The sequence below is a fragment of the Rhineura floridana genome, chromosome 6 (assembly GCF_030035675.1).
Source record: "Rhineura floridana isolate rRhiFlo1 chromosome 6, rRhiFlo1.hap2, whole genome shotgun sequence".
Taxonomy (NCBI): Eukaryota; Metazoa; Chordata; class Lepidosauria; order Squamata; family Rhineuridae; genus Rhineura; species Rhineura floridana.
In genome coordinates, this window is record NC_084485.1 from 103,340,220 (window position 1) to 103,367,927 (window position 27,708).

The 27,708-nt window shown below is 41.3% G+C and overlaps 1 protein-coding gene across 3 annotated transcripts in view; it reads left to right on the plus strand.

Annotated features, from left to right (window-relative positions):
* The window catches only part of MIER1 (MIER1 transcriptional regulator), a 54,364-nt gene that overhangs the window by 3,744 nt on the left and 22,912 nt on the right, over positions 1-27,708 (plus strand). Inside the window, exons 2-5 of one of the 3 annotated variants that reach the window (XM_061633376.1) lie at positions 13,719-13,743; positions 15,443-15,603; positions 20,519-20,668; positions 25,334-25,454. In XM_061633376.1, coding sequence (XP_061489360.1) covers positions 13,719-13,743; positions 15,443-15,603; positions 20,519-20,668; positions 25,334-25,454 — 457 coding nt within the window. The remainder of the gene's footprint in view (positions 1-13,718; positions 13,744-15,442; positions 15,604-20,518; positions 20,669-25,333; positions 25,455-27,708) is intronic. The other 2 variants (XM_061633377.1, XM_061633378.1) reach the window with 2 other exon arrangements.

Below are 27,708 nucleotides of genomic sequence, written 5' to 3' on the forward strand. Positions count from 1 at the left end.
TTCCTCTCCACTGTTTTTTAATAGTAGGTTAATATATTTTGAGAGATAAAGACTGGATTTGGTGGAATATGTATTGTGTGGAGGCTCTGGCTTTGTTTGTGGGACATAACTTATTGCTTGCGAGTGCTCAGAAATCATAAGTAGTCACCATGTTAATGATACCCTTAGAGATCATTTAGGATGTGTGTGCTTGAGCTTCACACACACTCCTCTCCTCCAAACCCCAATCATGTGGACTATAAAGTTATGCTTGCCATTGCAGAAATATTGGCTATATAGATGTGGGAACTAGAAATCCCAGGCTCTAATCCTCATTCAGCTGTGAAGCTTGGTGGATAATTTTGGTCAAGTGCATATCCCAGACTAATATGCCTAACAGGATGATTGTAAGGCTAAAACACTGCTTAGTTCCTTCAAGGAAGGACAGGATACAAATGTAGCCAAGAAGTAAACAAAAATCCCCAAGTGAAAGAAGCCTCCACATAGTCTGTAGGTCATGGCTTCCTTGTTCAAGGCATAATGTAGAAAACTTTAACCTAAGTGCACACAATTTTTTTAAATGGATCTTTGTTTAAAAAAGAAGAAGAACATCATGACGTGAGTTAAATTGCAATCAGAAACACTATATGCATCTAGGACAGATGCCACATAACTTTCGGGGAAAATGGAATACATAAAGTAGTTACGTTCCCTAACAAAGAGAATGAAAATAAAATTGTGTTAACTTCTATGAGTTCTTATGGGCAGAACAATCTTTTATGATACTTACATACTAACTAGGAAAAAACGGTGATATTGTAACTTTCTGCCTTTGGGTTGGATACGGACTTAAGGTGCAATCCATTGCATTTACCTGGGAGTAAGTCCCACTGAACCCAAAGAAGCTTACTTCTGAGAAGACATGTATTCGATTGCAGCCTTAGTTGAAATTAGGTCCCATTGAAATCAACAAAACAATTTAGGGAGCAATCCGAGTCCCCCCCCCGACTGGTGAAGCTTTACAGAATGGTGGGGCCTCCACTGCATCTGCACCTCTTGCATGCTTAGGGATCTTACCAGGGACACTTCTGCCCACCCATACATTTGGTCAGTGGCAAGGTAAGCTCCATGGCAATTGTGAGACTGACACCATTCCAGAAGTTGTGGCCTGCCAGTGGCTGACAGAGTTGGGTGGAAAGACCCTTTTGCCCAGTGAAAAGGGGGTTTGGATTGCTCTGCCGCTCATGACTTTTTCTCATTGAAATTAATAGGGCACGTGCAATTGAAGCTACAATCCTATACACACTTGGCCCAGTTAAACCAGTGATGCTTCTGAGTACTTTATTTATTAATTAACGAGCTAGAGGGAGCCCCCAGCTGACAAAGTGTCAAGGCGAGTTAAGCAGCAGAGTGAGTTTGGCAGCAGGGCGAGGAGGCCAGCCCCCCCCACTCTGCCCATCTGTTCCCTGACCTCAACTAAACCGCAGTTTCCAACCCATTAACTTAATAAACCTTAAACAAAACTATGCAGGTAAGAAGCCAGCAGGGGTGTGGGGGCTTTCCATTGTTTTGTACCGCCTGCAGCATGTACGACTATCTGCCTGTTGGACAGAAGTCGTGGGTGTGCTCTCGGTGAAATGAGCTCCTCGCTCTCCGGGAATGGCTTGATTTCCTTGAGGCCAAGGTGGCTGACCTGGAAAAGCTGAGAGAGGCAGAGAGGTGTGTGGATGAGGCCTTCAGGGACATTATAGTTGTGTCCCACTCCAAGGATGATAGCTCTCCTGCTATCATGGAAAACGGTGGTCTCGGGGAAGGAGAGCATCCAGCCAATGAAGAGGGAAACGATCCCTTAGAAGGGACCCATTCCTTGGGGGATGAGCAGCTATCCTCTCATGCCGAGGATATATCTCCAGGGGGTGGAGGGATCCTTGTAGTGGGTGATTCGATCATTAGGAACATAGACAGTGGGGTGTGTGATGGGCATGCAGACCGCAAGGTGATTTGCCTGCCTGGTGCAAAGGTTGCGGATATTGCCTGTCATTTAGATAGTTTGGTAGACAGTGCTGGGGATGAGTCAATGGTCGTGGTGCACGTTGGCACCAACGACATGGGGAAATGCAGCCGTGAGGTCCTGGAAGCAAAATTTAGGTTGCTAGGTAGGATGCTGAAAGCCAGGACCTCCAAGGTGGCTTTCTCTGAAATGCACAGGACCAGCCAGACAGGCACAGCTTTGTAGTCTCAATGCATGGATGAGACGATGGTGTAGGGAGGAGGGGTTTGGATTTGTTAGGCACTGGGGAACATTTTGGGACAAGCCGGGCCTGTACAAAAGGGACTGGCACCACTTGAACCAGAATGGAACCAGACTGCTGACACTTAAAATTAAAAAGGTGGCAGAGCAGCTTTTAAACTGACTGAGGGGGAAAACCCGACAGGAGCTGAGGAAGGTCCAGTTCGGAATAAACCTCCCCAATGGGATAAAGACCAAAAAATGATGAAGTTTTAAAAGGGGTAGGCCTAGAAGTAGGCATTGTGAGAGCAGGGGCACAGGTAAATTCAGAAGAGCAAAATTACCACAGGCCAAACCACAAGTGGCAAAGACACTTGAAGAGAGACACTGTTTACAAGTGTCTGTATGCTAATGCTAGGAGCCTCCAAACCAGGATGGGAGAACTGGAGTGCTTGGTCTTAGAGGAGAGCATTGATATAGTGAGCATAACAGAGACCTGGTGGAATGGAGAAAACCAGTGGGATACGGTTATCCCTGGATATAAACTATATCGGAAGGACAGGGAAGGACGTATTGGTGGCAGTGTCGCTCTATATGTGAAAGAAGGCATTGAATCCAGCAAGAATTCTATATTGGGGAAGTTGAAAGTGTTGGGGTGACTGTGCTATTGTAAAGGAGTTGAATAATTGTGTTGCCCTGAAAAAATATTTTTTGCTTTTTGCCTGAGGATGAGGTAAATTATTATGAAGCTGAGTATACCCTGAGAGGCAGTGCAAAGGAGGGGAGAAATGTCATTGCCTGAATTAAGTGTACCTTGTAGTGAAGTAGCTTTTGTAGATTGTACCTTCAGTGGATGGGAGATCCTTTATGTACAATCTATCAACTGTGTCTGAACACTGATATTAATATAAATTAATAATGGGAACTATGCAAACTATGAGATCATAGAATAATAGACTTGGAAGGGGCCTATAAGGCCATCGAGTCCAACCCCCTGAATGCAGGAATCCAGCTTAAGGGATACCCAACAGGTTGCTGTCCAGCTGCTTCTTGAATGCCTCTAGTGTTGGAGCACCTACCACCTCCCTAGGTGATTGGTTCCATTGTTGCCTCCATATGAGGCAACAGTTAAGGACGTTTTTTCAGATGTTCAGTCAAAATCTGGCTTCCTGCAGCTGGAGCCCATTAGTCTGTGTCCTGCACTCTGGGATGATCGAGAAAAGATCCTGGCCTTCCCGTGTGTGGTAACCTTTCAAGTATTTGAGAAGTGCTATTATATCTCCCCTCAGTCTTCTCTTCTCAAGGCTAAACACTCTCACTTCTTTCACTCTCTCTGTTTGTAGTTCCCTGATCATCCTCGTTGCCCTCCTCTGAACTCCTGCCAGTTTATCTGCATCTTTCTTAAAGTGTGGTGTCCAGAACTGGATACAGTACTCAAGATGAGACCTAACCAGAGATGAATAGAGGGGAACTAGTAGTTCACGTGATTTGGAAACTATATTTCTGTTAATGCAGCCTAAAATAGCATTTGCCTTTTTTCCATTCAAATCACACTGTTGCCTCATATTTAGCTTGTGATCAGCAACAATTCTAAGATCCTTCTTGCATGTAGCATTGCTGAGCCAAGTATCCCCCATCTTAGAACTGTGCATTGGGTTTCTTTTTCCTAGGTGTAGAACTTTGCACTTACCCCTCTTGGATTTCATTCTGTTGTTATCAGCCCAATGCTCCAGCCTATCAAGATCCCTTTGAATTTTGTTTCTGTCTTCCATGGTATTAGTTATACCCCCCAATTTTGTATCATCTGCATATTTGATAAGCATTCCCTGCACCTCCTCATCCAAGTCATTAATAAAAATGTTGAAGAGTGCTGGGTCCAGGACCAAGCTCTGCAGCACCCTGCTCGTTACCTCCTCCCAGTTTGGGAAGGAACTATTGATAAGCACTCTTTGAGTACGATTCTGTAGCTAATTGTAGATCCACCTGATAATTGTTCCATCCAGCCCACATTTAGCTAGCTTACTAATTGGAATATCATGGGGCACTTTGTAATCACTGCATTTTGATTCCTTATCTTTGTAATGGAGCTAGAAGCTAAAAATCCCTCCATATGCCCTGCTCTTGGTAGATGATGTATTGCAGGGATGAGGAACTTACGGCCCTCCAGATGTTGGTGGACCACAAACTGCCATGATCCCTGAGCATTGAACCATGCTGGAATTTGGGAATTTGCCTCCCAACAACTTGTGGAAATCCAAAGGTTCCCACCACTGATTTATAACGATACCTCTGTAGAGATTAATAAGAGGCAGCTCCTGGATAGCTTGGGATGTAAACGTGACATGTGTTGGATGTAGGAAATGCAAAATTTGGATCTTTTATGGTAATTAAAAAAAATAAAAGTATAGCCACCTCCCAGTTGCACTGAGACCACAGGAAGAGGTGATCTGTCTCTTGAGACATTTTTCTAATCTAAATCCCCCTTGCCAGCTACTTCTTGCACTACAGGGAAAACATGCAGCCATTATATGGGTATCTGTTATTGAACTCAATAAACATGCGAATGATCAATCGATTCTCAGCAAACTTGCACAGTATCCCATTTCTTATCTTCCAGATTAAAAAGCTGAGAAATTCACTAATAGGCATAACAGCCTTATCATTTAAGAACGTACCTGCAGCCAACAGATATTTCTATCAAAATTTAAAAAGCAGGGAAATTGGGTGGCTATAGTGAATGCACCAGGGGAGCAGGAGACCTGACCTCCTCTCTGAGATAATGTACTGCCCAACTAATTTGTAAACTGCAGACACAATTTGAGTTGGTCTTTCACTGTCCAATCCACTTCCTGTGTAGCTTGGAAGAATTTAGTAACATGTGCCTCTGAGCATATGGTGAGTGGTGGTAACACCTGTAATCAGGACTGCATCTTCAAAGATGGGGAATTACATTTTTTGTATGTTTGTTGATGTTCTTACTTTGCTTTTCTGTGTTGCTACTTTTTCTACAGAGAATCTAACCTAGAAAATTATATTTCTCTCATTCAGCCTAGAAATCTGTATCAAATTTATTTTTATTAATTTCAAAGCCTTTTTATTGGTCAGTGTCATATGGTGGTGAAGTCAGTTTTTTTGTATCAAGCTGGAGGTTATTTTCTATTTCTTTTCTTTTTGGAGCATTAACAGTTACATCTGAAACTGCAGTTTGATGTAAAATCAGAGTGATTACAATGTGTTGCTACTTAAGCAATGATTCTAGCTGTTGGGGAAAAACAAATTTGGCCTGCCCAAGATGCATGTTTTCAGCCTGTTATGTGTAAACCACTCCACTTAAGGAAAGGTGTGCATGGTCAATTAAAAACATAGTGCACACTTAGAAATTTGCTAGAATATACTTCACCTCCTACTATTTTATCTTTGTGGACACTCCTCATGTCCATTGGAGACTATTCTGCAGAATAGTCAGTGCCCCCATTCCACAATTGTTTTTGGAGTTGTTTTGTGTAAATTATGCAAAGTGTGGTTGTGCTTCACATATTCACAGAAACAGAAGCAAAAGAAAATGATATACTGCTTTTTAAAGTTTGCTAGAAATATCTGTTGGCTATAGGTAAATTCTGTAGGTAAAGGTTTTTTGCCTATTATGAATTTTACTAATTTGATGGAGGCATTCCACACCAAATCATGAAATAAGATTTGCATCTTAGCTGTGATGCAGAATGCTGTGTGACAAAATTAACAGAAATGTATCAGTAATTGACAGCCAAACATTTTGGAAATTTTCCAGATTTTCAGGAATTTCTGTGTGCAGGTGAATCTGATTTCATTTTGTTAATGAAAACGCACTCATTCATGCACACATGATGTGTTGGGCTGCTGAATTCCTCAAAAATCCCCCACACACCCCTCAAAGAGACCAGTATGTGTGCACATTACTATAATGCTCAAAATGTGCTTATTTGGTAGTGCATTTAGCAACTCAAATAAAAATCATTTTGATCGCCAATATATTATACTTTAAAGCGGCATCTAATGTTTAAACAAATTATAAATATCCGACTTCCATAAGTATCATATCATTGGTAACTACTTGTGCAAAGAAGTCTGACTGAGGATTAAATCATGTGAATACTGTGGATTAAATAATATGAATCACATAATGTAAATTCCATGCATTATGCAAATTGTATACACACACACACATGCACAAACAAATGGTAAGCCTGCCAGAAATGTAGATTTCAGGACAGCACTTCTTAATTTCCCCCCACACACATTTTAGTGTGTTTCTTTGTAGGTAGCATCAGATACATAATCTTTCATTCATCTTTTATGTTATAAATGTGAATGACAGACTCCAGTTTTATAGGGAATCCTTTTATCATCTAGGATAGATAAGAAATGGACTACAGCTATGTACAGTATAAAGACAAAGATTGTGCAAAGCACATGGAAACTTTAAAATTCCTGGAAAAGATTTTTTTTTGAGAGAGAGAATAATCAGACTAGCAGAAGCAATAATTTACTGGAAGGTGTGATGTCCATCCACAATGCATTTTTCCAGGATATATCTTGACTTCAGTAAAGCTTTTGACAAAGTGCCCTATGATATTCTGATTAGCAAGCTAGCTAAATGTGGGCTGGATGGAACAACTACCAGATGAATCCATAGTTGGCTGCAGAATCATACTCAAAGAGTGCTTATCAATGGTTCCTTTCTCAAACTGGGAGGAGGTAATGAGCGGGGTGCTGCAGGGCTTGGTCCTAGGCCCAGTGCTCTTCAACATTTTTATTAATGACTTGGATGAGGAGGTGCAGGGAATGCTTATCAAATATGCAGATGATACAAAATTGGGAGGGATAGATAATAACCCTGGAAATCAGAAGCAAAATTCAATGGGATCTTGATAGGCTGGAGCATTGGGCTGAAAACAACAGAATGAAATCCAACAGGGGTAAGTGCAAAGTTCTACACCTAGGAAAAAGAAACCAAATGCACACTTCTAAGATGGGGGATACTTGGCTTAGCAATGTACGTGCTAGAAGGATCTTGGGATTGTTGTTGATCACAAGCTGAATGTGAGGCAACAGTGTGACATGGCTGGAAAAAAGGCAAATGCTATTTTAGGCTACATTAACAGAAGTATAGTTTCCAAACCATGTGAAGTACTAGTTCCCCTCTGTTTGGCAGTAGTTAGGCCTCATCTTGAGTATTGTATCCAGTTCTGGATACCACACTTTAAGAAGGATGCAGATAAACTGGAAGGAGTTCAGAGGAGGGCAACGAGGCTGATCAGAGGACTGGAAACAAAGCCCTACAAGGAGAGACTAAAAGAACTGATCATGTTTAGCCTTGAGAAGAGAAGACTGAGGGGAGATATGATAGCACTTCTCAAATACTTGAAAGGTTGCCACACAGAGGAGGGCCAGGATCTTTTCTCGATCATCCCAGAGTGCAGGACACAGACTAATGGGCTCCAGTTGCAGAAAGCCAGATTTTGACTGAACATCTGGGAAAAACTTCCTTAACTGTTAGAGTGGTACAACAATGGAACCAATTACCCAGGGAGGTGGTGGGCTCTCCAACACTAGAGGCATTCAAGAAGTAGCTGGACAGCCACCCGTTGGGTATCCTTTAAGTTGGATTCCTGCATTGAGCAGGGGGTTGGACTTAATGGCCTTATAGGTCCCTTCCAACTCTTACTATTCTGTGATTCTATGATCTCAATTCAAAACGGGTTTTAGTCATCACCATTTGTCAGACTGGCCTTATTACAGGGTGGATGGGATGATCAGTCCAGTTACTGTAAAGGTAAAGGTGTCCCTGCACTTATAATGCGAGTCGTTTCCGACTCTTAGGGTGACATCTTGCAACGTTTACTAGGCAGACCATATATATGGGGTGGGATTGCCAGTTCCTTCCCCAGCCTTTCTTTACCCCCCAGCATATGCTGGGTACTCATTTTACTGACCATGGATGGATGGAAGGCTGAGTGGACCTCGACCCCTTTTACCAGAGATTCGACTTCCTCCTTCCGTTGGAATCGAACTCCGGCCGTGAGCAGAGCTTTGGCTGCGTTACCGCTGCTTACCGCTCTGCGCCATGGAGGGTCCAGTTACTGTAGGCCATACTTATTGTGGGGTCTTCAAGGGTTTGATGTGGTTGTCAAGGCTTCTTTCATGGCTCTGAAAGGGATTGGCTGGGCTCTAACCGAACAGGAAGTGGCTCATTGAAAGCCCATGACACTGTCAAATATGGTGTCCTCATGCCCATAATAGTAAAGGAAGGACCCCATCTTTGATTGCTTTTTAGGTGAGCAGGAAAAACATTTTTGTTCCACATGGCTTTTAATCTGGCATTAAATTAACGCTTTTCATATTTTATTTTGTTAGACTGGTCTTTTATTTTTTATGAGTGTGGTATAGCAATACTTTCAATAAATAATAAATGAGCTTCCTTGGAAGCAGTATAAACATGTTTTTAAAAATAAAAACATGTTTTAATAAATAAAATAACTAATATAGAAATTATTCTTTATTAAATTTATATCCCATCCTTCCCCGCCGTAGAAGCCCAGGACAGCAAACAAAAACACTAAAAGCACTCTAAAACATCTTTAAAAGAAAATATTTTAAAACATATTAAAACAAAACATATTTTTAAAAAAAGCTTTAAAAACATCTTAGAAAACAGTTCCATCACAGACTGGGATAAGATCTCTACTTAAAAGGCTTGTTGAAAGAGGAAGGTCTTCAGTAGGTGCTGAAAAGATAACGGTGCCTGTCTAATATTTAAGGGGAGGGATTGTGTTGATTCAACAACATTAAAGGTCTGCTTTCTTGTGTTGTGCGGAACAGACCTCTTGATAAGATGTTATCTGCAGGAGATTCTCACCTGCAGAGCACAGCGATCAACTGGGTATATAAGGGGTATCCTGGTCCCAAGCTACAAGGGCATTGTACACCAAAACCATTACCTTGAACTTGGCCGGGTAGCTAATGCAATTCTTTCAGCAGTGGGGTAACATAGTGACGATGCCCTGCCCCAGTGAGCAGTTGCACGGCTGCATTTTTGACCAGCTGCAGCTTTCAGACCAACCTGAATGGCAGCAGCATATAGAGCACAGTACAGTAATCCAGCCTGGAGGTTACCAGTGCATGGCCAATAGTGGTTAGGCTATCCCAGCCCAGGAACAGCCATAGCTGTCTTACCAGCCAAAGCTGGTAAAAGGCACTCCTAGCCACCAAAGTTACCTGGGCCTCTAGTGACAAAGATGGATCCAGGAGCACCCCCAGACTACGAACCTGCTCTTTCAGAGGGAATATGACTTCATCCAAAGCAGGCAACTGACCAATTATCCAAACTTGGGAACCACCAACCCACAACACCTGCTTCTAGCTAGGGTTCAGACTCAGTTTATTGGCCCTCATCCAGCCCACCACTGAGTCCAGGCACTGGTCCAGGTCTTGCACGGCCTCTCCCAATTCAGATGTTACAGAGAAATAGAGCTGGGTATCATCAACATGCTGCTGACACCTTGCCCCAAATCTCCTGATGACCACTTCCAAGGGCTTCATAAACAGCATTAGAGACAAGGTGGTACCCTGTGGCACCCCACAGCACCTCACAGGAACACTGCCAGGGGGCTGAAAGACAATCACCCAATTCTGTTATCTGAAAATGACCCTGGAGATAGGATCAGAACCACTGTCGGACAGTGCCCCTGATACCTATCAGGGCTGTGGAGTCGGTATGCCAAACCTTCAACTCCGACTCCTCTATTTTTCTACTGTCCGACTCCGACTCCACCCAAAATTGCTTCCAACTCCACAGCCCTGGAAAGGGCTGTAAATGTCTTTTTAAATTGGAAGCTCTCGTAGGAGCATTTTTATCGCTGCCTGAATATGCGCTGATCTTGGCATCACAGCATTTGCCTTCATCTGGGTCCTGTGTCATACACTGACACAGAAAATGTTTTCCATCTTGAGTTATGGTGAAATGCTAAACTACAGCTGACTTCATGGGAAGCTTCTTTGACATTTTGAATTTATATTTTAAAAAATTTGTCAATCAAAATTTATTTTGAAGTCGGAGTCGGTACATTTCTACCGACTCCGACTCCACCCAAAATTGTTTCCGAGTCCACGACTCCGACTCCACAGCCCTGATACCTATCTCACCAAGTTGGCTCAGAAAGATAACTTGGTCAATGGTATCAAAAGCTGCCAAGAGATCAAGTAAGAATAACAGGGCTGCATTCCCTTTGCCCTTCTCCAAATAAAGGTCATTTATCAGGGTGTCCAAGGCCTATTCAGTCTCATAACCAGGCCTTAACTGAGATTGGAATGTGTCAATATAATCTGTTTCATTCAAGAGTACTTGCTGTTGCTGCGCCACAACCCTCTTAATCACCTTCCCTAAAAAGGAGGTGTTTGTGATGAGGCGGTAGTTGTCACAAACCAATTGGTCCAAGGTGGGCTTTTTCAGGAGTGATCGGTTCACCGTCTATTTCAAGGCGGTTGGGACCACTTGCTGCTGCAATGACATGTTGACCACATCCTGCATCCACTCAGTCATACCCCCTCAATAAGTTTTAATAAGCCAAGAAGGGCAAAAGTCAAGAGGACATGTTGCTGGCCATATTGTCTCAAGCACCTTGTCTATGTCATCAGTCTGCAGCAACTGAAACTGATCCCAAGAAGTTGCAGCAGACTACAGTACAGTATATGTGGATGGGTCATCAAGATTGCTACGGAGGTGAGCAACTTTACCCTCAAAGTGCAAACAATTCACAGTGGGCCTCTGAAGTGTTTAAAACTCCATTTCTTGGAGTTGATGTCAACAGACCCCTGACAATGTGAAAAGGTTCCACTGGGTGGCTATTTGAGGGTGCAATGGAGGCAGAGAAGTGGGCCTCCTTTGCCGCCCTCACTACCACATAGTAGACATGATTATTATGTTTTACTAGTGCCCGATGAGCCTCACAGCATGTTTTTCACCACTTGTACTCTAGCTGTAGTCCAGCCTGTTTCAGTGCCCTTAGTTCTCTGGTGTACCAAGGTGCAAACTGGGCTTCAAAATGCCAGACATGGCACTCAGGGGCAACCATGTTAGGAGTCTGACATATCTCGTTTCACAGCATGACAAAGGTTTCAGCAGGGTCACATACTCTATCTACTGGAAACTCCCTCAGGGCATTCAGGAGTCCAGTGAATTCCATTAGTTTCCAGGGGTGGACCATCTTATCTGTCCATCACCCCTGCAGGGGAGGATTGGAGCCATAAGTCTGGAAGTCGTCTGACCTTGATCATGGGGTAACATTCACCCCCCTGTCTCCAGACTACTCATTCCTCCATCTGAAGCAAAAACCAAGTCGAGGGTGTGCCCTGCCCTATGTGTCAGACCAGTGACAATTTGTGATGGCTCCATGCTTGTCATGGAGGCTGTGAAGTCCTGAGTTGGAACACTAGAGTTAGCCTCGGGATGGACATTGAAATCATACAGGACAATTGTTCTGGGCTTCTCCAGGACCACAGCTAAGACAGCCTCTGTCACCTCAGTCAGAGAAGCTGCTGGGCAGCAGGGCAGGTGGTAGCAACCTGAGTTTATTGTCTCCTTGGCCCAACACGAGGTGCAGGCCCTCACAGCCAGCTCCAAGACAGAGTGGTTCCCCCAACCCTGTCCCTGCAGCCTGTGCTGATGTTGCACTGAGTATCCAAGGAGCAAAGCTGAGTCAGATCAGTTCCTCCCAGCTCACCCACCCAGGTCTCAGTAATACACCGGAACCCTCATGCATGATCAAATCATCAATGAGTGTGGTTTTATTGTGTACTGATCTGGCGTTAAACAACAACACACACAGGCCAGTGGGCACAGTAGATGAGCGACCAGGAACCCATCCATGGGAGGAATGGGAGCGAGAAACAAGGTGTAGATAGCCTTGCCCTCGTCTTCCATGGTAGCTCATCGCCTCCCCATGGCTATACTTTCCTCTAGCCATGATCAGTGGAACTGGGGTGGCATCACCCATGTCCCTCCTTTCCAAGACTCCTCATAAACACGTGATGTATACAACAAGAGCCCACCAACAATACCTACCAGAACCAGTTATCACATTATCAAGTGGTGCACCCCGCAATAAGCTTGGGGCCATTCCAGATTATAGACCCACATCTCCAGGGGACTGCCCTTTGTGAGATCATATATAATTGAATCCTGACTAGAGCTTGTTTTGGACACAACACTATGAAGCCCATGTGCCAAAAATAGCCAATTTATGTAGACATTAATAGCAACTGGGGGTGTGCACACCATAGTAAGCTTTGGGACATCCAAGATTAAACAACCATACCTCCAAGACACTGTCAAGCATTTGAGGCTGCTGAAAGCTTATTGTAGCATGGACGCATTCAGTTCCCTAATCATTTCTATCCAGATTGGATACTGGCAAGAGGGCACAGCTTTTGACAATGTCTTGTGACTAAAGAAAGGGTTTGGCTGTGCACAACTTTGACAGTGATTGTATCAACAGGTGATATGGCTGATACAGCAAAGAAGTAGATTGGAGATTTTTTCATTAGTGTCTTAATACTTAACAGCTGAGACCGTTTTGATGTGCTTTGATGATTTTTATAGATATTTTAAAGTATGTGATTGCTATTTCTTATCTATATTTTTTGTTTTTATAGTCTGTTGTACAACACTCTCGGCTCTTTGGGGAGGAAGGGTCATCTGGGAAGACAACTAACAAATGATTGTTGTATTGATTGTGTTTGAATGTTAATGTTTAAAAAGCTAATTTAATAAAAGGGGGAGGATCCATTTAAATACATAGAAGCAGTAGTAGTATTTGTTAAAGGTATTGCACGTCAAGTGGCTTATATTTTAGCCATTTCCAATAACAGCTAGGGATGAATAAATTATTTACAGTGAGCTGAACATTCCTAGCCTAATAGTTCTCTTGAAAATTCCTGCAACAGAATTTATTTTAAAATTCAACCTTGGAACATGTAGTGTCTCACAATATGAAATGTGAACCCTCTCACCAAGTTGTGTTTCAGGTGGCTATCCATACATATGTTCTGCTTTATGGAACTTTGAGAACTAGAAAGTTGTAATAGCATCTGTTAAGTGTTCCTAAGAAAATGATGACAAACCATTGTGTTTGGCTTATATCAGATATGAGAGCAGCTTAAAGATATCTTACTGCTCTTTTTCCCATTATGCATGTATTTTCAGTTCTTTTTTTGTATTTTAACAATGGGTAAACATATTTCATCGCATACAGTCATTCTTGTGGAGCAGTGTGTGTTTTCCTCTAGATGTAAATATATAATCTATTTGAAAGGCAAATATGCTATGCATTGTCTAGACATATGTTTGATTTAAATGTTAAGGTAAAAGTAATGTACTCCAGAATATTTCTGAGATATTGCTAAATAATTGGTGGCAATTAATTGATAATATTTTTTCATCTCTCTCTCTCTCTTTCTCCCCCCCCTCCTCCAGCCTTCTGTTGAGTCAGCAAGTCCAGGTAAAGTTTTATTCTGATATTTACAAAGCTTGGTAAAACAGTGAGTGCTTTATAACTTGAGAGGCGTGAATATATTTTATGGTATGCATAGTAGCTGCTGGAATTAACTACTGAATTCCATTTAATGTTCTCTGTGCTCTTCTAACAGAGAGCCTGGTTTTAATGGAACACTCTTGCATCTAAATTGTCATCCTAAGCGACTGTGGCTGAGCCATGTTGCTCTGGCCCCGTTGCCAGTAAAATGCCTTTGAATTTGCATTAGTGCCCCTATAAACTTCCCACTATGGTGCAGAACGTTCAGTGCTTCTTCTGGGGTTGCCACCTGTGCTGAACCCACTAGTCCTCACACTGTAGTTCTAAACTATCATAAATCTACACTGGGTTAGATTTTAGGTGCTGGGCATGATGAATCAGGATGCCTGACACCTTCAAAAAGCCTCTGTCTGGAACAGATCAGAGTGGCATCTACTCTGACTTCATTTTACATTATAAAATGTTCTGTACTACAGCCTTCTTTTCAGTCATATGCTTAAATAGATTTTTACTTGCTCTGTTGTTGCTATGTTATATACTACACCACCCACTCATTCATTATGTATTGGCAAGTGCAAAGTTGTATGATTCATACTTTAGAGCAGGAGTGGGGAACCTTTTGGCCTGGGAGGCCAGATATTTATCTCCCCCTTGGGCCAACTTTGGCAGTGGGTGGGATCATTCACCTGTCAATCATCTCGTGTCATAATGATATCCAGTGATTGACCAAAGTTGGCCTGTGGGGGTGAGGGATAATAGTTCATGGGGCTTGCTCAGCCCTGTGTGTCGCACTTCCCAAACACCAAATAGCCTGATTGTTGCGTGTTTTGCTCAGCCCTGTACACAGCGCTTACCAGCTTTGCAAGTCCTGCGCTCAGAGCTTGAGAAGCAGTAAGCACAGGGTTCACAAAGCACATTGAACAGCGTTACCCAAATGCCTGAAATCAGCTGGTTGTTAAGCATTTGGGTGGCACTGCGCAGTGTTTTGCAGGCTTGGCGCTTCCCAGACACAAAGCATATGGCTTGCAAAGCACTTCCTGCAATGCTTCTGAAGCACTTGACAAGCAGCTGGTTATTATTGATGATGGTGCAACAAAGTAACAATTGCAGTATTTGTGCAATGCAGTAAATTCTCAAAGCCAAATATTCACACTACCCATTACGAAAATAATGCTAATTTGAATTTTTCTACTCTTCTCTCTCAAGCTGAAAATCCAGCTAGAAACTATCATACTGATGTCATTGATTTCAACACTGCGTATGGCTTGTTTTGACTATTGGAGTGAATTAAAACCCTTTGTATATCTTGCTTTATAACAGAGGGTAAAGTTTATAAGTCTTAGTCTGCAATCCTATACCTGGGAGTACATGCCGTTGTCTGGAACAGATCAGAGTGGCATCTACTCTGACTAATTCTGTGGGAATTACTTCTGAAGTGTGTACAGAATTGCACTTATTAGTATTAATTATCACATTTTATGACTTCTGTATCTATTGCCTTCAAATAGAACAATATAAGCTTAATTTACTTATTGCTTGACTGATTATTCAGAGATTTGGCTTTTGCAGAAATGTTTCACTTCTATATTAATCTTGATTTTAAAACTATTGGCATGTGGTGGTAATGATTTTAACACTTACGTTTATGATGTGATCAACTGTGAAGTTAATCAAATTGTAGGAGGGTCTGCAACATCTGATGACCATGAATTTGACCCAACGGCTGACATGCTGGTTCATGACTTTGATGATGAACGAACACTAGAAGAAGAAGAAATGATGGAAGGTGAAACAAACTTCAGTTCTGAAATAGAAGATCTTACAAGGGTAAATGCTAGAAAATATTTTTAAACCAAACTCCAAACACTGTATTGATTCACATTTTTATTGAAAATGTGTGGGCAAAACTTGGAAGTTGCTTGACGTGATATTACCTGGTAATACATATATTTCTTAGTTACAGCAGAAAGGTGGTCTATCAAATGGTCTTTGAGTGAAAGGCATAAGGCAAATGTGGGGAACGTGTGGTCCTTCAGATATTGTTGGACTCCAGCCTCAGCCTATATGGCCAATATTTAGGGACAATGGGAGTTGTAGTCCAGCAACTTCTGGAGGGACACATGTTCCCCATCCCTGGCATAGGGAGACTTAAGGGTAGTTCCACCATATGTAGTCCACATTATGTGAATACTTCTTCACATCCTGGGCACTCTGCACTGATTTAGCAGTATATTTTCCCTATGTATTTTAATAGTGATGTCACTGCAAACTAAAGGAAGGCTCCCTGGTACCTGAGGAACAGTGTGATGGTACTTAAAAGTGCCAGTAAAAAGAAGGGAAATGTGCAACTAAACAAAAATTGCTCAACACATGTTAGATAATTTCCTTCCCCAATAGAATAAAATATATAACGTTATATGGCAATAGGCAGAGACGTGAAGGCCCGGCGGGAGGGGGGGGGGGACAGAAAAACTTGGTGGAGAAAACTTTTCCCCATTTTTTTCCAAAGCCTTTTTTGTTTCTAAAAAATTGAAAGATTTTGGACTATGACATGTGAAAGTATATAAAACATGTTTCAATTCAGGAAATAATAAATATGATGACAAATATGAAAAAACAGAAGCAGAAACTGGTAATGATAGCTCAGAAAATGAGACCAATTAAATTTCATATAATATTCAGTTAGTTTTCTCCCCTTTTTTTCTCAGCTCATTTTATGAAGATAAGTGCTTTATGTCTGCTTGACACTGTAGGGGACTAAAGAACTCATAATAATTTCTGGAATTCATAATTTCTTTTTCTTTTTTACTGTAACACTGATGGTTTCTCCTGTTATTATTTTTTGCTTGCTCCACATAAACTGGCAAAATGAAAGAGATGCTGGTTCCTAACAGTTCAGCAGCTTGTAGCTCAATTTGTAGCAAAAAATTCAAAATTTTAAAGTAAATTAAATTTATAATTATTGTCTGAATAAACTGTACTTTTAATATACCAAACATAACAGTTTAATGGCAAACTAAGTTAAACATGATACATTTTATGTCCCTAAAGTAACTTTCAGTCTGTAAAAGGTGCTAAAAAGTTAAGTATTGCATAATTTTTAAATTTTCCCCAAATGTCAGTTTTTTCTGAAAAATGTTTACCCCCATGGCTTCAAAATTTCCAGAACTCTTACATCTCCATCAGTGGGTAGGGCATCAGTTCAGTATGCTCCATATTCATAATAGTCATGATTTTTGACAGGAGCTAAAAACAAGGGATGTGGAAAGTAAATGTTTTTTATAGTATATATCTAATACAAAGTTCACACAGGCTGTTAATTTATTTTAACATATGTCCATCTAAACCAGTTGGTTGATTTACATTCATTAAATTAATTTTTATCACAGCTTTTTATCATTATGTAGCTTCTTTATTTAATTCTAAAATTAATAATATTTTTGAACCAAGGGACGGGGACATAGAAAGCTCTTGGACAGTCATTTAGCAGTCACTTTAGCTACTTAATATTTGACATAAATGTGTCCTTTTGGGGAAAATATAATTATTTCAGTCAGAAGATTCTAGAGCAAAAATTGTCTTTAATCTGTTAATTTGTTAATGAGTTCCGAAGATTAATCATAAAGCCAAAGGAATGGTCAAGCATGCCTGGTTGGGGAAAGTGAGTGAAGAGATAAGCAATTTATTTATTTATTTATTTGTTTCATTTTTAAACCGCCCATAGCGAGTGGCTCTCTGGGCGGTGTACAAAAGATTAAAATACAGAATATCACAATAAAATCAACCTACCAACAGTAAACATAAACAGCAAACAAAAAAAGTATTTTATTAATGTAATGAGAATATCATAGGTTCCACTGCCAGTCAGTAAGCATTCTGGCCATATTTGCAGATCACGTTTACTGCAGTGGACATGGTGTGCAGCGAACCTCATGCTGTACCATCTCCCTCCCCTCTTCCCTCTCAGGCTGAGGGGGGGTCAGAAGCTTCTACTTTTAGGTACTATATTGCAGAGTCCCAGAATTGTGCTTAAATTACTCATTGTTAGGCTGCATTTGTGTACCACAGTAAAGTATGATTTGTGCAGCACAGTGAAACTTGTGCATTTATGATTTGTGCATCACAGTGAAATTCTGGTTTACCTTGCATGAGTGAATTGTGTCTGCTTTACCCACTCTCACTGGAAGGAAACAAAACACTATCTCTGATTTAGTGTTATGTCCCAACGGGGGAGAGTGGTTTGTTTCACTCCAACAAACCATAGTCAGTAAGCCAAGGTTTGTTCTTGACTGACTGATTGTGGGTTGGAATAAAACAAACCACTATCCCCTGTTTGAAGATAACGCTAAGCCAGGGATTGTGGTTTGCTTCCTCCCAGTGTGAGCAGGGAGGAGTGAAGCAGACTCAATTCACTCTTGCATGATAAGTCATGGTTTATGGCTTACTTTGATGTGCAAATGTGGCCTTAGTGTTAACTCAATTTGTAGCTTCAGACAACACAACAAACTATGGTTAACCTAAAGCAAAAGCTTCGCCCAACTGTGTGTGTGAGGTGGGAACCTATAAACCCAAGACTCACTGTGGCTTGTTCCTGCAACTATGGTTTAGCATAACATGTGAACATGGCCAGCATCTAATTTGACTAATGGTTCATTTATATTGTGTCACTAGCAAAATGTGTGTCTGTTCAAAGTGTTGTAGTTCCTTGACATGGAGTATTATGCCACTGATCAGATTTCAGGTGCTCATAAAGTAGACAGTGAAAGTGAGAAGGATTGGGTTTTAATGAAAGAATATGTCAGGCAAGGCCACGTAAAAGATACTCTGTAAACTCAACTCTGTTGAGTAGCTTCTTCGATATTAAGAATAGCCTTGGAGATATATTATGATAAAAGAGGTGTAGTTAAGTTAAGGATCCTCCATGGTGCAGAGTGGTAAGCAGCGGTAACGCAGCCAAAGCTCTGCTCACGGCCAGAGTTCGATTCCAACGGAAGGAGGAAGTCGAATCTCCGGTAAAAGGGGTCAAGGTCCACTCAGCCTTCCATCCATCCGTGGTCGGTAAAATGAGTACTCGGCATATGCTGGGGGGTAAAGAAAGGCTGGGGAAGGAACTGGCAATCCCACCCCATATATACGGTCTGCCTAGTAAACATTGCAAGACATTACCCTAAGAGGCAGAAACGACTCGCACTACAAGTGTGGGGACACCTTTACCTTTTTTTAAGTTGCATATGATTGGATAACTGTAATACAGTCTGCATATCATTTCTTAAACACAGATGACAAATCTATAGTTGGTGCAGGTGTTAAATTTATTATGTGATACTCTGAAAGCATAACCCCCAAGGTATGAGAAACTTTGACCTACTGTCTTGATTATTACTTATAATACAAGCCTTAGAAATTATGAGTTGGAAAAACACAATAAAGTTGTGGTTTTCTTTTACATGTTTCATTCTGCTTGCTTTTTTTCTAACATTTTCAATTCATCTCTGCAACCATGAGTTACAGATTTTAACATGCTGGCAGGAATAATGGGATGTGTAACTCATGGGTTGAGAACTTTGAGTCTGAAGGCTAAATGTGGCTGTCCAAGCCTCTCTATCTAGCCACTGGGATTCTCCCCAGGCCTTTTCCCTTCCCCATCCATACCCCCTACTTGCCCTACTTTGCACCCCCTTTTTTTGTCTGCCTGGTATGTGTTGAATTCTAATAATGCCTCTTGCTTCCCTGGATGTAGAATAGAGAAGGGTGTGTGAGAGTCCAGAGCTTGGAAAAGTTACTTTTTTTGAACTACAACTCCCATCAGCCCAATCCAGTGGCCATGCTGGCTGAGGCTGATGGGAGTTGTAGTTCAAAAAAGTAACTTTTCCAAGCTCTGGTAGAAACTAACCTAGCATACAAAGATAAAAATGTACATTAATTTCTTTGCCCATTCCTGCCTCTGGCCCCAAACAGCACTGGTATGCGCCCCCAAAAGGGAATTCAGCTCTCGGATTGAATAAGGTTCTCCAGCCTTGGTGTAACCCATTGGTAGCCTGCAAAAATATTTCTGTGGGATAAATTTTTCTATTTCAATAGGTAAATCCTCATAGCAGACTTAGCTTTTCAGACTACTTCAACCAGGACAATGGGTTCATGTTAAAGGTGATAAACCTGCTTTTTCCATTGCTCTTATTGCTGGTTTTACATAAAATATATCTATTTACTCTTCAACAGTCCAGCTTAGATATTCTTGTCACTTCATTCTAGACAAGACTGTCCCCAATCTAGTGTTTTCCACATATATGTTGTAATTTGAGTGTACTGTAAAACAACTTTACTACTAATTACTAACATGGAGGCCATCCAGCCCCAGCTCCAGTTGTCATTCCCACTTTCCTTATTTCTACCACTGTCAAATCCAACAGAATGATGACAATTGATCTCTGTGCTACTTTGTTTCTACGTGTGCAGAGCAGGAAACATACTAGAGGGAATGATTGCTTCCTCTTGCTTTACTTGTATCTGGGAGTGTAGATTGCCATAGTGTTACCATATTGGACTGCATCAGTGGCTCATTCTGTCTCTGTTCTGCCTTGAAAAGAGCAAGGCAGAGTCGAGTCAGAGGACCTGTATATGGAGGTTGACATCTGCTCTCCAGAGGGCAATTGTTGCCACTGTTGACTAGTCAACCTGTAGATTACAACACTGGTATAAAATTGGTGGAATTATTATAATTTCCTGTTTTAATTCTTTTTAGGAAGGTGATATGCCAATTCATGAGCTTCTTAGTCTTTATGGCTATGATGGTACTGTGCCACTACCAGAAGAGGAAGAAGAGGAGGAGGAGGAGGAGGAGGGTGAGGGTGAAGATATTGATAACAACAGTGGGTGCAGTGGAGAAAATAAAGTGAGTTAGACTTACTAATTTGAAAACTTGGTTTGTGCTATTGTGTGCTTCCCATTATGTGCTTTTGGTAAGATAGAATTTTCGTTCCTTGAAGTTGGTATTATCTAGTGAAGCTGCTGTAAAGATAAGTATATAAACCTGGAGTGTGCTTTTGCTTCGCAGTTTTTACCTCCATTGAGTGTGAGTGTGTGTGTGAGTGTGTGTGAGTGTGTGTGAGTGTGTTCATAAAGGCCAGAAGGCAAAGGGAAAGCTGGAACTGATGGCTGCTATAGGACTGTGCCAAGGAAGCATAGCTTTGACTGTTGTGTGCATACTCATGCTTCTGCCCTTTAAAGAGCTTCTGTCTTTATCTAAGGACACTAAATGGTTATTTGGTTCCAAATATTTGGAACTTGGGATAGAGTAGCCTTGGACTTCCATGATCCATTCACCTGGGAATAACAGCTGAAAAGGGGAGAACCCATGTTTGCTTAAATAACTGCATTTTCTATTGGCATTTTTCTCAAAATCTCCCCAGTTCAGTCACTAATTTCTCCTTCAAACTGGCATCTTAACTTATGAAGTGAGTGAGTGAAGGAGCATGCAAGCCTAACATCTGCTCCTAGTTTCATCTCAGAATACAGTCTAAGGGTCAAGAAATGGCTGAACAGTTTGAGAAAGTTCTGAGTATAATGCAGTGCTGGGGACACTCTAGCCCAGCCTTTCCCAACCAGTGTGCCTCCAAGATGTTGTTGGACCACAACTCCCATTAGCCTCAGCCAGCATTGCCAATGGCTGAGGCTGATGGGAGTTGTGGTCCAACAACATCTGGAGGCACACCCATTGGGAAAGGCTGCTCTAGCCCATGGGTCCTGTTAGGTCAGTCTGACCTCAGAGATTGGCCTGCCAGGCCATTTTGGACAAGGTACATTATCCTTTCTGAAGCCTGGCATTATGTATGACATAAGGGGCAGAAAGTTTGTTTATTTTTATTAAATTTCCATCTTCCCCTACCTCTCAAAGGAGTCTAGGGCATCGAACAACAAAGTGATAAAATAATAGTATTAAAATATATATTTAAAACATTTAAAAGCATTAAGAACATCTAAAACATGTAGAACAAATTCAGGCCATGGCAAAAAGGAAGAAGAATTGGGGGTGCATCAAAAAGTCAGCACTTTCTGAATTCGGCACCTTTTTCTGTCACCCTGTACAGCTACAGAAAAAGGCACAAAATTTTAGAAGTGCTGAATTCTTTTTGATGCAAAGAAAGAATCGGGAACATACAGAGTGCACTCCTGATTTATTTTGCAGCCTGGCTTGATCTCAAGCTGAACTGCAAAGGAAAATATTTTGTCAGGGAGGGCATCACATTGGCTATCCCTGGTTTAAACTATTGGGCTAAACATTGTGGATTGAACCCAAGCAGGTGCATATCATGAAGACAAACAGGGTCAGTTATTGATTTAGACATTTATTTGCCACACTTCAACAATTTCCTTTGGGTGGTTCACACACAAATAAACTCTCGGCCCCATTGCCCAAGCATATTCAACTTGAACATTTGCAGGTAACTGGCAAATTCCATTACTATTTCCAAATTAACTTTTAAAAAATATACTGGAGAACATACTACAGGTTAGCATATCACAAAGATTAATGCAGAAAGTCTACCTATGAAATTACACTTTGTTACTGAGAAAGTTACATAATATTCTGTCGTCAGGGTTTGGTCTACTAAAGCATTTCACCTTGCTCATTTTGCTCCATAACCTGTGATGGACAGTGCATTACTTGGCTGTAGGCTGTGGAATAAAGACATTAAGGTTCCTAATCAATCATTTAGTAGTTTCCTTTGTTTAGAATATTTTGCCCCAACATTTCTCATGGTATATAGACATAATGCAAGTAAGACATTTCTGGTATAAATTGATATTCTTAGAACGCTTCTTTCTGTGACTCTGTTGCAAGCTTTGTTTGCTTTGAGTGCCTCCTGAGGTTCAGATTCAAGGCTTGCCAATTTCATATTAATGTCTTGTGTTTTATCAGGAATCACAAAAGCTTTGACAAATTCTATAATTATTGCTAAATACTCCAGGACAATTGCAGCAGAGGAAGGGGAGTACTAAGTAGATCTTATGCTTCTGGCTAGGTGGTTAATAGGATTCTGTCTCAGACTTTGAGAATCCTGAAATTAAATATATCACCAGCTTTCTCAGTTTTTCTTTATTTCCAGTACAAATGGGCAGATAGTTACAAAATAGCCCACAACATTATTCATCTGTATGTGTTACAGGATAGCTTGAATAGTGGGTGAACAACTATAGGGCAAGACTGTAAGATATCTTATAAATACTAACTAACCTTCCATTATTCTTTTGTTGTCGTGTGATGTGTTCCTCTGTGGTCGTGAAACATCTGGTATATAACTTTTAAGAGTTTAAACTGAACCAAATTGACTTAATTAGTAATTGAGAGCAATGTAATGATTAGTCCTATGGCTTCAACACAGGTGGCAGAAAATTTGAGATGTATCCAATGTAAAGCTACAGCCTATGTTCTAAGTGATGTTAAGTGATGGTGGGGAAAAAGGCTTACTTTTCTGCTGCAATTGCATCTGCAAAATGTCAGGCAACAGAACTGTTCCAGGAGGAGAGAGGCCTGTTTTGGCCAGCCAGGGAAATTGATGGAACCATCAGTAGCCTTCTGTGCCCAATTTGCAAAACATATTGCAGATAAAATTGTTTTGATACATTCTTATGTGGATTCCACTTCTGGTGCAGAGGCAGAGATGGGACTTGCTATGGGCACTGTTTGGTTATGTAATGGACACATTTCAGCTTGTTTTCCCTGATGACGTGGCAGGCTGTTTGACTATTTGAGGGGTATCACTTTTGTGCTTAATGTTTTCCCATTTTGGTACTCTGGGTGCATCTTTCTGTAAGGGTCTTGGAAGTAACCAAAGCTACATTGAGGGAGAGCATAGTTCCTGCATCTGTGGAGAGGTTTCTCTCTTGTAAAAAGTCAAATTGGACCTGTGTCCAATCTAGGTTACTTGGGCAAGGTATTTAAGTGTGTGGTAAACAGTCTGGTTTCTGGCCTGATCTTGGAACTGAAACTGCCCTGGCCACTCTGGTGGATGACCTAAACCCAGAGATGGACAGGAGGAGTACAAACCTATCACGTCAGTTGAACCTCTCAAAAGTTCCATCAACCATGGTATCCTTCTGAGTCTCCTGAAGTTAATCATAGGCTGAACATCAGTTAGTAGCGTGATGTGTCTGCAGAAAAAAGTGAATACACTTTTAGGCTTCATTTAACAGAACCAGAATTTCCAAATCACAGGAAGTAATAGTTCCACTTCTATTGTGCAGTAGTCTGGGCAGCACACTTAAGACAAATTGACATGCTTGACAATCAAGATGTTCAACGGTATAGGAAAGGTTGAAGAAACTTGGTATGTTTAGCCTGAGGAGTGATGTGATATAGCACTCTTCAAATACTTGAATGTCTGTCACATAGACAAGTGCATAAACTTGTTCTCTACTGCCCTTGAGGGCAGGACCAGAAGCTGCAGGCGAGTAGATTTCAGGTGAACATTAGCTGAAACCTTTTGACAGTAAGAGCAGTTCAACAATAGAACTAGTTACATAGGTTAGAGATGGCTAACCTGTGGCCCTCCCATCATTCATGACCATTGGCCATGTTCGCTGGGGCTGATGGGAATCGTTGTTCAGCATCTGGATGATCATAGGGCAGTCACCCTGTGGTGGTTTTTTGTTTATGGGAGAAAACTTTGAAAAATTCTGCTTGGAGCAGAAACTGGCCACCTGCATGTTATGGATGCTCTAGTTCTACTTGTCCTGGATCAGTCTTCACAACATGCTGGCAGTGGCAGTGGCCAATGGGAGTTGTAGTCCAAAACATCTGGAGGGCACCAAGTTGGTGAAGGCTGGACTTCATAGACTCCCTCCAACCTACACTTCCAGATTGAATTACTACAATGATGTCTATGTGGGGTTCCCTGTAAAGACCGCTTGGAAACTTCAGCTGGTCAAAAATGCAATGGTCAGATTGCTATCTTGGGTATCAAATATTCCTTACTTCCCATCCCTAAGTCTGCACTCACAAATGCCCAAAGCAAGTTTCTGCTTGCAAGTAACAAAATGTAGTTTTGTGTGTTCCTTTTTTAAAAAAATTAAGTTGGCTGCCTATTTTTTCTTGCTCAATTTAAAGTGCTGGTTCTAGCCTTTAATGCCCTGGGACCAGCTCACTTTGGGAACAGATGGCTCTCCTGCATAAGCTTGCCAGCCATTAAGATTTGCAGCAGAGGTTCTCTTCTTGGTCCTGTTCTTGAGATCAGATGGATGGGTATCTGAGATGGGGCCTTTTTGGTAGGAGTACTGAGACTGGAAATCCCTCCTTGTGCAGATCTGCTGGATGTCTTAATTTTTTGAAATCTGTTGAAGATTTTCTTTTTTCAGTGTGCTTCTTATGTATAATTTTAATCTGCTAAACTGCTATATCCTGCTTTTCATTTGGCTCCTGTTTTTAAGGAATCTGTTCTTATTGTTGTGGTTATAATGCACTCTTTGTCCATTATACTATTTTTATTTTGTATATTAACTTGTGTAAGTGAGGTAGAAATAATGAAGATAGTTGCTGTCTTGTTTCATTGTTTGCAAGGAGGAGGCCATAAAGGATTCATCGGGTCAGGAGGATGAGACACGGTCTTCCAATGATGATCCAGCACCATCTGTTGTACAGGAGATAATTCGCCCACGGCGGTGTAAATACTTTGATGCAAGTATGTCTTTCCAAGTACTAAGAAATGGCATCTAAACCTGCTTTCAGACATCTTTAACAACTCTTGTAATTTAATACTCTATAATTATTTGGGAATTCTCATGTCAAAAAATTAATGAGCTAAGCCTTTTCCTTACTTCCCATCTCTAAGTTTGTTATCAGTTGCCAAAAGCAAGTTTCTGCTTGCAAGTGACAAGGTGTAGTTTTATGTGTGCTCTTCCTTTTTTAAAACAATTGATAGACACATTTTAATTATTTTCTATGTATGGAATTCTTTGGCAAATATTGGAATGGGGCCGGGGGGTGGGAGGCTGTATTTTGGTGTAGCTACAAAGACTGTGGACTATAGTGATGGTTAGTAAGATGTGGAAATCTCATCCTGTTTAGACCATTTCTAGGCCTGTAAGATGTGCTTTGTGAATTTTAGTCTTTTGTAGGCACTTATGAGGGATAGGAACATAATTAAATGATGAAATCTGATATATTGGGCCAGGTCATAAATCTGAAATATAACAGTTCCATAGATAAAAGAAAATAACCAGAAACTCCAACTATTTATTTGGTAAGTCTTATGAGAGGTGAAGACAGCAATCATCTTCAGGCTCTTTTTAGGGCTCTTGAAAGATTTCTGCATGCATCTTGAGACTTTTAAAAATATTTTTCTCCACACCAATATCAGTCTCTTCCTCTCTTCCCTCCCCCCCCCCAAAAAGAATTCTGAGCCATCAAACTCTGAGGCATCGTACAAATATATTTAAGGAATATGAGGTTTACTACAAACTTAAATGGAGTTACCTGATTTGTGTTTTCCTAAAATACAATTTTGCCTCATGTCCCCTTGATGGAAATGTAGTTTTGGAAGCATTTAGACCAGTGGTTCATGTTTATTAGACATAGACAAACAGAGGATTCATAGCTAAAACTTGCAAAAAATGAGATATCTTCCTGAATGCTGAGATATACATAAGCTTCCTTTGGGAGCTGGGAAAAGAAAATGATGTTTTTGTGATGTTCCTTTGACCCAAGCATTGCAATAATATTCATATTTCTGTTGAATGGCTGCTAGTAATGTTAACCAACTTTTCTTCCACTATCCTTCCTAGCTGCTTTCTCCTTAGCTCAATTCTATTTATGTAGGAACAAGTATGTTCTGAAATGCTGACTGTAATGTATGGTCGACAGGCCCCAAGGATGGCGAACTATTGTTACATTTTTTATTTCTTTATTACCATAAGGTGTGGGTGGGGAACTTACGGTCAGGGCTGTGGAGTCAGTACGCCAAACCTTCGACTCTGACTCCTCTATTTTTCTACTGTCCGACTCCGACTCCACCCAAAATTGCTTCCAAATCCACAGCCCTGGAAAGGGCTGTAAATGTCTTTTTAAATTGGAAGCTCTCATAGGAGCATTTTTATCGCTGCCTGAATATGCGCTGATCTTGGCATCACAGCATTTGTCTTCATCTGGGTCCTGTGCCATACACTGACACACAAAATGTTTCCCATCTTGAGTTATGATGAAATGCTCAATTACAGCTGACTTCATGGGAAGCTTCTTTGACATTTTGAATTTATATTTTAACAAATTTGTCAATCAAAATTTATTTTGAAGTCGGAGTCGGTACATTTCTACCGACTCAGACTCCACCCAAAATTGCTTCTGACTCCGACTCCACAGCCCTGCTTATGGTGCAGACCAAATGCACTCCCCAAGCCTCCCCATTGGCCCATGAGGCCATTTTGGGGAAGCTATGCCCATCTGCCCTGCATCTAACTTCATACATGATGTCAAGTGTGGGGTATGTAATGACGGGGCTTCAAAGGAACAATCAGGTATTTAAAGTAGGTCCCAGTCTCTCCTTTGCCAAATCAAGACATGCTTCCAACTGCCCATCAGCTGATGGGCGGTAGGAGTGCACCTTGCTCATTGAGGGGGAAATGGTTTCCATTAAATGGAAACTGCTTCTCTCTCCTATCACTCTTACCCTAGTGGCTACGATGGGGGCTAAAGGGGAGAAATAATTCTCCACTTCCTTTCCCCCTCCCTCCACTGCTGCTGCCACTGGGGCAATCAAGAGAAGAAAGCCTGCATTTTAATTTGCAGGCTTCTTGCTTGTGCTTTCCTCAGCAGGTGCTTGGGAACCCTAGCAAGGGGTTTTGGTAGGTGGATGGGACAATCCACCTGCCAATCATTTGATGTCATAATGAAGTTAAGTGATTGACATGTGGATGGCCCCATCCACCTGTCAAAATTGA